Source organism: Ovis canadensis, chromosome 3, assembly GCF_042477335.2.
Source record: "Ovis canadensis isolate MfBH-ARS-UI-01 breed Bighorn chromosome 3, ARS-UI_OviCan_v2, whole genome shotgun sequence".
NCBI classification, from domain to species: domain Eukaryota; kingdom Metazoa; phylum Chordata; class Mammalia; order Artiodactyla; family Bovidae; genus Ovis; species Ovis canadensis.
Window position 1 is genome coordinate 180802828 of NC_091247.1, and position 11844 is coordinate 180814671.

Below are 11844 nucleotides of genomic sequence, written 5' to 3' on the forward strand. Positions count from 1 at the left end.
GTGTAAAAACAGTAGGGGACGTGAAAGCTTTTATGTTATATCAAGTGGCATAATATTATTTGAAGGTAGACTGTGATTAAAGTTGGATGCAGTAAATTGTAGAGCCATCAGTTTACCAAAAAAAGATCTGTCCTCGCTCTGATACATAGTTGCGAAGATCTGGGGGATTTCTAGCCATCCTTGGGCCACCTCTTTGCAAGTTTCAGGAAAATAATCTCTCCATATATTCCATGTGGGCTTCTGTGGCTTGGGATGACACAGCCGTCTACCTCCTTGGTATCATCTCCAGTCATTTTCCTAATACTTCCTCTGCTCCAGTTACCCCGGTCCTTGTTTTTTCTTGAGTTCCTCAAATGTACTCCTTACTCAAGGCCTTTGCACTTGATGCTTCCTCTGGCTGAATACTTTCTCAGGACACAGCTGCAGGGCTTACTGCGTAACTGTCACCTAATCAATAAAGCTTTCTCTGACAACTTTACCAAAAATACTGTTCCTCATCCCATCCCCATCTCCTTGTCCTGCTTTATTTCTTCCATTGACTCATCATCATCTGTCATATTGTGTGTTTGTTTGTTTGTTGCCTGTCTCCTCCGACCCACCACGATTCTGGATCCCAAAAGGACTGGGCATGTGATTGTGAGTTGTTTCTCTCAAAGGGGAAGCATTTTTCCCCAAGTGTCTTAGTTCATCATCATGATGCCCCATACGGTGTTTATGAGAAGTCAGCCTAAAGCAGCACCCACTACCTGGGACCATCTGTACTTCATAGGGATTAAAGCCACAGCCATGGCCTCTTTGGAGCTAACCAGCAGGCTTGGTTCAGAGGTCCACATCTGGCTTTCTGCTTTGCATGCATCTTTTGTCTGGTCTCCAAAGCCTGATGGCTGATGCTTCTGGAATGCCCTAGGCACTGCTGAATCAGATGTTTTTTAGCTTCAGTGATTCACAAATTCCAATTTGCAGGACTTTCTCAGGGTGGCCATTTTGGGGAGCTTCTTTTCTCCATTGCCTCTTAAATGAATTGTTTCCACCCTGAGTTTCACCTAAATGCAAGGAGTTCCTCTGGATGTCCAACTGGAACCATGCCTGTACAATGGCCCTGCTCTAGGCTTTGAAGACATGGTGATGCTCTGCGTCTTGTGTGATTGAAGTTGCTGTTGCCGTGCATGACCCCAAGCACATCCATGCAGCCCAGACTGACATCCTGTGTTTCCATATGTTTCCAAGAAGTTGCTTTGTGCTCTCAGTTCTCTAGGAGCAGGGTTGTGTTAGGCACACTAGCACAAGAAAGAATGTGTGGAGCTCTCTTTGGGGGCACATGTGATTTCATAGCTTTAGACAGAAGGGACCTGGCCACTGAAGGCCTATGTCCTGTCTACTGAGTTCTAAGGCCCAGCAGGTTCTCAGGATGGAAAAGACTCACTGTTTATCCCATGCTGCTCTAGCATAAACAACTCTGAGTCAACTATGTTAACTCCATCTACTGATATCAGGTCTTCTAGAATCTGATACCAATGGGGTGTTGGGGGACTATTGCTCTCCTATCTGTGTTTGTTGGGAGAATGCACAGACTTGGGCCAGCATCTTCATTTCTGATGGTATCTACTTAGCTTCTGCAGGAAAATGCCATTTCCATGAACAGGAGTGGTGACAGGATGGGGCATGTGATCAAGGAGCCTGACTTGAAGGATCATCCCAGGTGCACAACAGAGCAATTAAAGTCTTGGACTCAGAAGCTGGTCAGTCTGGTTTGTATTTGAACCCAGCTCCACATTTAACCACTGGATGACCTGGACAAGCTACTGTATGTTTCCAAGACTGCTTCCCTATCTTTGAAGTGTTAGTTGTTCGGTTATGTCCAACTCTCTGAGATCCCATGGACTGTAGCCCACCAGGCTCCTCTGTCGATGGAATTCTCCAGGCAAGAATACTGGAGTGGGTAAGACATTCACTTCTCCAGGGGATCTTTCTGGTCCAGGGATCAAACCCGGGTCTCCTGCATTACAAGCAGATTCTTTACTCTCAGCCACCAAGGTAGCCCTTCATCTTTAAAAACCAGAGATAAGGAAACACAAGGAACATTAAAGGTGAAGCATTAAAGGGAAGACTCAATGCCTGCAGCTCAGTAGGTACCTGATTGCTATTAACAATACTGATTTTTGTTTATGCTGCCCGCTCACCCATGGTAAACAGGTGGAAGTTATGACAGAGCCATTGTTATGGGTCCATCTGATTTTATTTTACTTTTCACTTTAAGTACTATAAACTTGAAGACTGTGCAGGAAGTTAGCTTGGGGTCAGGTGACTGATCTCTAATGATGAACACCACATCCAGTCCTGATCATTAAGAAGTCCTGACTTGTGCTCTCTCTTGCCCTCATTGGAATAGATAGAAAAGAAGGACCCCAAGATGACAGAACCACAGGATGAAAGAAGCTCATATCCTGGAGTGCCCACGTGGAGATGGCATGCTAGGAAGAGCTGCCCAAGTTATATTGCACTTGGTGGGACTAAGGGCCACTGAATTACCCACATTTCAGGGTTGGTTACTTTAATATAACATAGCCCATCCAGACTTATTAAAAAATGAAAACTAGCGCAGGGCGTGGACAGAAGAGCCAGTTGGTCAAGATAGAGTTGCTATTCCCAGTCAGGTAGGGACAGGAAGTGTAAATTTTTTATCAGTAAGAAAATACTGTCAGTTTTAAAGGAAAATGGATTGCTAATTTTCTACACAATTCCTTACTGGAACCACACAGTTGTGATAGAATGGGGCATGTTTTATGATATGAAAACTTTAGTCTGCATTTTTCTGGTCTTTATAAAACATCACTGCTCCGCTTCCATGCCCCAAACTTCACATGGTTCTGTGGATTAAAAAAAAAAACCCTCTCCATAAATGTCAATACATTGGCAGCGAATTTCTGCAGTGGAAACATATTCTCCTTGAAAATTGCATGTCCTGGCATATGTCTCGTCTGGGGACCACCTGTCAGAGGAAGCAGCCATTTGTAATTAAGGATACACAGAATCATAAATGATCACAGCCAGTTCACATTAGAACGTGGCCACATATGTTTAGCAAAACACCAGACTTCCTGGATCATGACTGTGCTATACAAATGGACCTGAATTTAACCCTATAAAGCTCTGTTTAAAGACACCAAGGCCTTTGCATACATTGTTCCCTCTGCCTGGAATGATCAGTCTTCATATAGTTAGTTCTTCATCTTCAGACCTCTCCCCAAGAGTCATCTCTTCAGGGATGCTCTCCCTGCCTACTCTTTCTACAAGAGGTAGCCCTCCCTTAATTCTCTGATTCTGGGCCCTGTCCATTTAATTTATAGCTCTTATTACAATCTAATTTGGGGTGGTGTTTGTCTGCGGGGGTGGGGAGGGGTTGTTTGTTTACTATCCATTTTTGGTGTTTGTTATTTACTATCCATTTTTCCCACTAGACCTAAGTAACCATGATATCCACCCTATCTAAAATTCCAAATATATGAACTACTAAAGCCCCTGTAGTATTTAAACCAGTTTCAACTGAATTTTCTGATGTTATACCTGATTTTACAGCTAAAAATCTTCCTAAAAATATATATATCTCCTTTCTATATTATTACCTTTCCTGATTTCGTTTATAAATTAAAAATCTTCTGTGTCAGATTCTGTATTAAGTGATTTATTTCATTTAGTCTTTACAATAACTCTGAAAGTTAGGATCGTTTAATGCTATTTTATAGATGAGGAAATTAATGTCCAAAAGTTGCAACTAATACAGGTCACTTTTTGTGAGGTTTACATCCCTTCTTTTTGGACAGTGGCCCTCCCCAGCTCTGTGATTCTGAAGGAGCTGTCACTCAAGTATACCACAAAGGTGGACACATGATTCAGGCTAGAGCAGTCAGAGCATCTCTCCACGTGGACTCTGTGATTGGGTCAGAGTGAGACATGTGACCCCAGAAAGCCAATCACGGTCCCTTCTTGGCACATAAAAGCTAGTATATTAAACATCTCTCTTGACTCTAGGATCAAACACTAAGAGGACTACATAACTCTGTGACTACCTGGAGCTCTCTTGCTGCCATGCAGAGAGAACCTGCCCCAAAATAAAGCTTACATCCGGCAACAGTGAGTAGAAAAGAGACCGAGGAATCACTTGAACTCCTGGATCAGCTGTGCCTGAGACATACATCTTGGACCTCTCAGTTGCGTGAAGCAGTAAATATGTCTTGTTAGGTAACAGGGTCTGCATGTGTGCATGCTAAGTCGCTTCAATTGTGTCTGACTCTTCCCAACCCTATGGACTGTAGCCCACCAGGCTCGTTCTATCCATGGGAGTCTCCAGGCAGGAATACTGGAGTGGGTTGCCATATCCTCCTCGAGGGGATCTTCCTGACTCTGGAATCGAACCAAAGTCGCTTATGACTCCTGTATTGCAGGTAGATTCTCCACTGCTGAGCTACCTGGGAAGCCCTGACATGGTCTAAATTGGGTTTATACCACTTGCCACTGAATGGGATGAAGCAAGCACCCATGTAGAAGCTCAATAAATAATAATTCTCTTGATTTTCCTGAAAGTTACCACTTTACATTAACCTCACATAACCTCAATGACATAGCTGACAATATGTTAGCTGTGGCAATCCAGCCAGCTGTTTTCTGTAGAAGCTCAATAAATAGTAATTCTCTTGATTTTCCTGAAAGTTACCACTTTACATTAACCTCACATAACCTCAGTGACATAGCTGACAATATGTTAGCTGTGGCAATCCAGCCAGCTCTGTTTTCTGGCTACCCCTTACATGTCACATTTGATTCAGCCTCTACAACAGGGTTTCCCAGGTGGCACAGTGGTAAAGAATCCACCTGCCAATGCAGAAGACACGAATTCAACCCCTGGGTCAGGAAGATCCTCTGAAGAAGGAAATGGTAACCCAGTCCAGTATTCTTGCTTGGGAAATTCCATGGACAGAAGGAGCCTGGAGGTCTACAGTACACAGGGTCACAAAAGAGTCCAACACTTCTTTGCAACTAGACAACACCTGCCCAGATGAAGAGAACCCTGGCAGGGGGCAGGCAGAGGAGGCTGACATGGGAAGCAAGTGTGGCTGAGTTAACCTTTGATGCTATCTCTAGTACAGGTTGCAGGAACCTGGTCAACTCTTTGGAAACTAGAACTGAGAACATGTGAATTTGTAAGCTATCAGGTAAGCCAAGGTGGGTCATTAAAACCTGGGAGGAGAAAGTAAGGCTATGGAAACAGAATAATAAAATCGGACTGTGAGAAGGAGCAGAAAAGAGGGCCTGGATCCTACTTTTTCAATTCCTGGTTCCAACTGCACTGCCAGCTACATTTCCTCTTCTGAGAACTTTGACCCTTTTGTGCTTAAGCTAATGGGTGGGTTTCTGTTACTTAATACCCAATCTATCTCTTAACTAAGAGAAAAACAACCAAATAAAGATGCAAGTTTCCAGTTCAGTTCATGGCAATTTATTTAATTTAAAAATAAAAACAAACAAAAACAAAATCAGTTTCCAATGAAAATACAAACACTTTGGGTGGTTATCCAGCTTTTTTTTTAATCCCCTATAGGTTGCCCTGGGCTCAAACCAATCAAATGAATGAAAACCAATTTTGACTGGAGCCATAAAGCATGTTGCACCAATTAAATTACACCAATATATTATTATTATACCTTTGAAATGCCTTTCAGACCAATAAATAAAAAAAGACAAATTCAAATAAAAAAGTCAACTTTTTATTACCAAAAAAAAAATAGAAATTAAATAAAAGTCACAACATGGATTAAAAAAAAATGTGCAGTCAAGTTTCTCTTTTTTTTTTTCTTCTAGGAATGATACCATGCCAGTAAATCCCTACAGAACATTTCCAGTTTGGCAATAAGCAGTCAGTCAGTCATTCACATTTGTACTCAAGACAACAGGCTTGGCCAACACGCACCTGAGTTTCACCCCAAAAGGTACTATTTGCCATCTGCAGAAGCAGCACCTTATAACAGGGATGGAAATTCAGAGAGCACTTGGCATTTTCATTTCACCTGGGGTCTTGAAGCACTTCCTGAAAACTGATCATGCCTTGAAATTTACCTGTAAAAAGAAGTATTAACTCTACTCCTTTGGCAGATGTGTAAACTAAGACACTGAAAGGCCCAGAGGCAAGGAAAGGACCAGGAGAGCTGACTTCGAACCTCCTGCTTGGTCCACCAGGTCATCAAAGTGTCTCTCACTTGTAATTCCATGGAAATAAATCAAGCATGATTTCCTTGGCTGGAAGGGATGAGAGGACTTACTTAAGAAGGAAGGGAGCTGCTTTGTGGTCTTTTCCCTCTATTCCAAGTTTTTTCTTTCTTTTTTTGAAAGGACAGAGTCAACATCATATCCAGAATCAGAGGATGTTAGCAGAATGTCAGAACTAGGCAGGGACTTGAGAGACCAGCTAATCCAGTCCTCGCTGAAGAGAAAACTCAGCCCCTGAAATACTGCAGGTGCCTAAGATCACCAGCAGACTAGGACTCAATGCAGTCTCTGCCTCTGAATGGAGAACTGTCTTTGCCACAATCCACTGTCTGGGTCTACTGAGAAAGAGAAAATAAATGTTTTCTCTTTTGGAGGCTAGGGATAGAATGACTTTCCTTAATAGTGTCACTTTTACTTAAAGATTATAAGGATGGAAAATACCAAACAGACACAATCACTTGGGCAAAAGGAAACTACATCAACCAGTAGGTAGATGTTATACCTAAGTCACACTGACAGCTACCAACTAGACAGGCTGCCATGCATGAGGGACCAGCAATGTGGCAGTATAGGCTGTCCAGAAAAGGTTGCATAAAGTGATACAAGGAAGAAGGAGCTTTAGAGGTTGGAGAATGCCAACCGCGCACCCACATACCCCACATACAATTTGCTAGCTATAGGCTTTTTTCCCTTTGAACCTATATTGGAGCTCAGGAAGAAGGTGGAATTGAATGAAAGGAAACCCACAAAGCTTCCCATATTACACTACTCAGCTCAACCCGAAGGGATGCACAAGCTAAAACCCCAGAGCTGGTGACAAGGAGAGAACTGGAGCCATCTCCTTTGGCAAAGGGCAGTTTCATTCTAATCAATGTTCTTAGTGTCTGAAGGTAAATTCCTTCTCATCTCCCACGTTGGTTTTCCCCCAAACACCCCCCAAGACTAGTTCTCCTTAAATATCCAGGTGGCTTTCAGAAGTTGGCCATCTTGAAACAAGAGTTTCAATTAGCTGGGGCCAGTAGAATCTGAGGTCCTCCCAAACTCCCAAATATGACCATCAATCCCAAACTCAGTATCTGAAGATGTCCCATTGTGGGAGTGATGTCTTCTCACTTGCAATCTGGGTGTCCAGAAGTTACATAAGTGAGTTATGTGACTTTTCAAGATAAGAGTCCTGTCACACCTCTTGTCTGCCTCCTCCAGAACCATCAGGAAGACGTCCAGGGAAATGTTCCCTCTTCCACTTTCTTCCTCCCAACCCCCTCTGCTCTTTCAGCAGCTTATTCACTTGAGTGGCTGAAACCTTTCCCTCAAAGTCTAGGAGTTCAAACCCATGACACAGAATACCTAGATTTGAGGGGGAAAACACCTTCTGCCTGACTTGACTTTCCTCCTTCAAATATCCCACCTACACACTAACTCCCAGAAGCAAACTCGCCTACCTCTGAGGATTCTCCACTGAGTGGATGAGGAAACTGTTTACTGTGAGTAAATGGGGTAAATAGTTGATTCAGTTACTCCTTTGGAGACCGTAGTACAGTATCACATCCAATTCAAAACATTCACACAGGTGAGAATCCAGAAGGCAGCATTCCAGTTAATATTGAGACATTAAAGAAATTGACAAGTTGCCCCCTTGCTGGTATGGATCAATTTCCATTCATTTAGAAAGATCACAGAGGGTCTCGAGCACTGTCCTACACCATAGTTTTGACCTCTGACACCACCAGCTTTCCCCCTGCCCACCCTTGGGAGGTTGTGCTGAAGAGCCAGGCAGACACTAGGAAAGAAGAGGCAGACCACAAGAAGCCAAACAATCACCATGGGCTGGCTCTAAGTCCTTAGCAGTGTCCAGAGCATTCCTTCTCTGACCAAGGCCCTGTCTTCCATTCAAGGTAGAGTAGCAAATTAACAAATGCCCCACGGTGGCATAAAAGAGACGACATAGATCCCATGGGATCTACACTAACACTCCCAGGGCTTAGCCAGGTCAAGGATGACAACGACAAGGCATGAGTGCTACTGTACCCCTTCCCATCCCCATGACAGCCATTACTAATCAATCACAGCATTCCTTCCCACGGGGCTACTCAAACCAACGCACCCAGCAGCCCTTATCAATCAATCACTGATTCAAGCTCAGATAACTAAAATCGACATGTGCACCCTATGCAGTCAGACCAAGCCTGCTAATAACATGAGAAAGAGCAAGCTCTGAGTGATTTTGCAACAGATGGCTATAGTCTGTTCTGCCCTCCTCCAGAAGCATGTGGATGACTTCTAGAGAAATGCTTCCCTCTCCCATATGCTCCCTCCCTATCCTGGAAGTGCTGGCCAACACCACCTCCCCTGGACAGCTGGTCCCCTAGGAGATGCCATAAAGCAAAATGCCAATTAGGATCCCAATTCTAACTGGCAGTCAGCAGGACTGGCCAACTGCCCACCTCTCCCACATAGGCACTGACTCAGCTTTCAAATTTGGCCAAAGCCAAACAGCACCAATCCCTTTCTCAGTCTATTGTCATGGCCAGCAAAGAGGTAACCAGCTCCAAAGCCCAGTCATCATTCCTACTCCTCTCCCTCGTACCCACCCCACCCCACCCCTGCACCCCGGGAGCTAGTTGAGCTTGTTGCAGATCTCCAGAGCCTTCTTGTAGACCTGAGTGACGTCATCCATGTCCGTGAGGAGGGAGAAGCTGCTGTCTGCCAGCCGGTTCCGGTACCGCTTCAGGTACTGGGGCCGGGGCCGGTTCTGGAGCCCCTCAAAGTCCTGGATCTGGAGGAAATTCTCAGCAGAGACACAGCTGCGGATGCGCTGGCGGGTGGGGCGGTTCTCCTGCAAGTCGAGCAAGTCGAAGGAGTCGCTGGACAGGACGCTGTCATCGCTGATGACGCTGGAAGGCCGGCTGTAGCTCCGGGAGAGGCCCTCGGTGGGGACGCCTGGTTCTAGCAAGGATTCCAGTGTGGGCATTTCGGGGCTGGCCAGGGCTGGGTCCGTGGTGCCCGCTGAGTACTTGCTGCTGTGCTTCAAGATGCCCTTTCTGCGACAGGAGAGGCTGTGGGATGGCACCCTGGCAGGGTCCGGGGGGCTGGGGGAGGGGATGCTGCTGCCCAGCCCATCATTACTGTCCAGCAGCTCTGAAGACTCGCTGCGCTCCGGGGACGAATAGTAACCCGATTCTCTCTGTTGGGTCTTTTTCAGGATGCCTTTCTTGGGCATCGTGACCGACTGTTTGGGGCTGAGTTTACCTGGCACTTCGGCCTCAGGGGGGCTTGGCAGGGGCACGGCAGTCCGGCACAAGTCCTGTTCCAGCTTGAAAGTGGGCGGTAAGGCCGGGCTGACGACACCCTCGATGAAGCCAGTGCTGTGAGAGCGATGCTCGCTGTTGCTCCGCTTCTTCAGGATCCCTTTGGGCCGCTTGGAGCTCAGCTTGGATGGGCTCTCGGGCACCGAGTCCTGGCCAGACTGAGGGAAGTCGTTCTCTTTCTTGGACTTCTTCAGCGACCGCTGACGCTCCAGCACGACCTCGGGGGCCCCAGGTTTGGCCAAGCCTTTTATTTTGGCTTCGGCTTCAGCCTGCAGCCCCGTGGAACGGTGGTGCCAGTCAATAATGCGGGCCAAGAGTGGGGACTCAGAGCTGTGAAGGGCATCACAGTCACAGACACTGCTCTTGTAGCCCCAGTTCACCCACCAGTGGTTGGCGATGTCCTCGATGGTGGCCCGGCGGTCGGGATTCACCATCAGCATCCACCGAATGAGGCCTCGAGCATCTACGGGACAAGAAGCAAAAGGAACAATACATTTTTTTGTTTATTTTTGGCCATGCCCTGCATGGCATGCGGGACCTTAGTTACTGGACCAGGGATCAAACCCATGCCCCTTGCCATGGAAGTGCAGAGCCCTAACCTCTGGATCACCAGAGAATTCTAGGAGCAATACATTTATGGGGGCTTTGGGCTTTGCCACAGGGCTGACACTCCAGGAGACACTCATTTGAGGAAAATCCAGAGGAAGCCCTAGTTCAGCCACACTGTGGAGCGGGAAGCTGTAGCCTTCCAGACTGGACATCAGAAAGCACCAGCCAGACTCAGAGCCACAGGCCAGGGGGCCGTCACAGCCTGGCATGCTTCTTCACACAGGTAACGCAATGTCGAATTGCTGAGCTTTCCATCAACTCAGATCTTTATAAAATGGGGAAGATTCTTCCCCAGGTAACCAGGAAAGAATCCAGGCCCAAGTCCAAGCAGGGCCCCACCATTCTTTTGGTGGGTATCATCTTACCAAAAGGGAAAACAGGTGTAGATTACCATGACTTTCTTTAGTTCTCCAAAGGTAGACTTATATAAATATACACTGCTTGGGTCATTGGGAAAGTATGTCAGCACAGAGAGGAAATTTTACGGCTAAAATGGCAAAAAAAAAAAAAAAAGAGGCTTCTTATCAGAGAGGGAGAGGCAGAGAAGGATGGAGAGGTGCTCATAGCTGGCACACCTGGGCACTGAAAGGTACTGTGCTCAAGGCTGGCCTGAACCCCAGGGCCTCAGCCAGGCTGAGACCCACACCCAGTGCTCACCTCCTGTCCCTCTCTGATATAATCCACAGCCTACCCAGCTGTCGGATCAGAGAGCTGATCTCTATCTGCTACCCATTTATGGCCCGTCTGAAAAATTCCATTTGCAAATTTCTGCTGCCAAAGAATTAAGGGAAAGCCCCAAAGGGATGTTGAGGAGGCCACAGGAACCAACTGACTCTCGCAGCTTATAAATCACCTTTTAAGATCAAACTGTGCTTCCCCAGTGGGAGCTGAATTATATCCCAGGAAGGCGCCACCTCCCCTCTGCTACTTATGCAGCTAATGAGTAGCTGGCAGGGGCCTGGCAATGGTGCTGGGGGTGAGACACACCTCTGTACAGCAACAGGATGTTCATTCATTCGGTCAAGAAATAGTCTCTGGACCCCTGTAATGTGCCAGAAACTGTTGGCACCATTTGGCTACTGAGCCAAAAAGGCTACCATAGAGGTCACCCTGAATTTTCTCCAACAAACCCCACAGGTTGGCTCATTGAAAAATATATACAGATGTATATGTCTGTATATCTATATCTATTTATATAAAATAAGTCAATGTTCATTATTCAGATTCTGTATTTATAAACTTGCCCACTCACTAAGCTAAACTGTAACCCCCAAATCAATACTCAGGGTGCTTTCCACAGAGGAGAAAAAATGAGTTGCCCCCACTGTGCATGTGTGTTCCCAGCTGAGCCAGAACCAGGCAACAAGGCACTGTCTTCTTGTTTCTGCTCCTGTGCTGGAAGTGTCCTTTTCATAACCCATTTAGTCCATGCTTTTCACACTGCTGCCCTTTTTGTTGGTGATCTCACTGTTGGAACGGCCCCCAAGTGTGGTGCTGAAGTGCTGTCTGGTGATTGTAAGGGCAAGAAGACGGTGAGGCGCCATGCAGAGAGAATGTCAGGCAGGTATCAGACAAGTGTCAGACAAGCTGCTCCCAGGCATGAACTAAAGCGCTGTTGGCTGTGAGTTTGATGTTCGTGAATCAATAGTATAGTTTAAAAGAGGCA

At 46.1% G+C, this 11844-nt stretch overlaps 1 protein-coding gene across 1 annotated transcript in view; it reads right to left on the bottom strand.

Annotated features, from left to right (window-relative positions):
- Positions 1 to 5478: 5478 nt before the first annotated feature.
- NUAK1 (NUAK family kinase 1) overlaps positions 5479 to 11844 on the bottom strand; it is a 72700-nt gene continuing 66334 nt past the window's right edge. The window contains exon 7 of the mRNA XM_069581072.1: positions 5479 to 10032. Coding sequence (XP_069437173.1) covers positions 8879 to 10032 — 1154 coding nt within the window. The 3' untranslated portion in view covers positions 5479 to 8878. The remainder of the gene's footprint in view (positions 10033 to 11844) is intronic.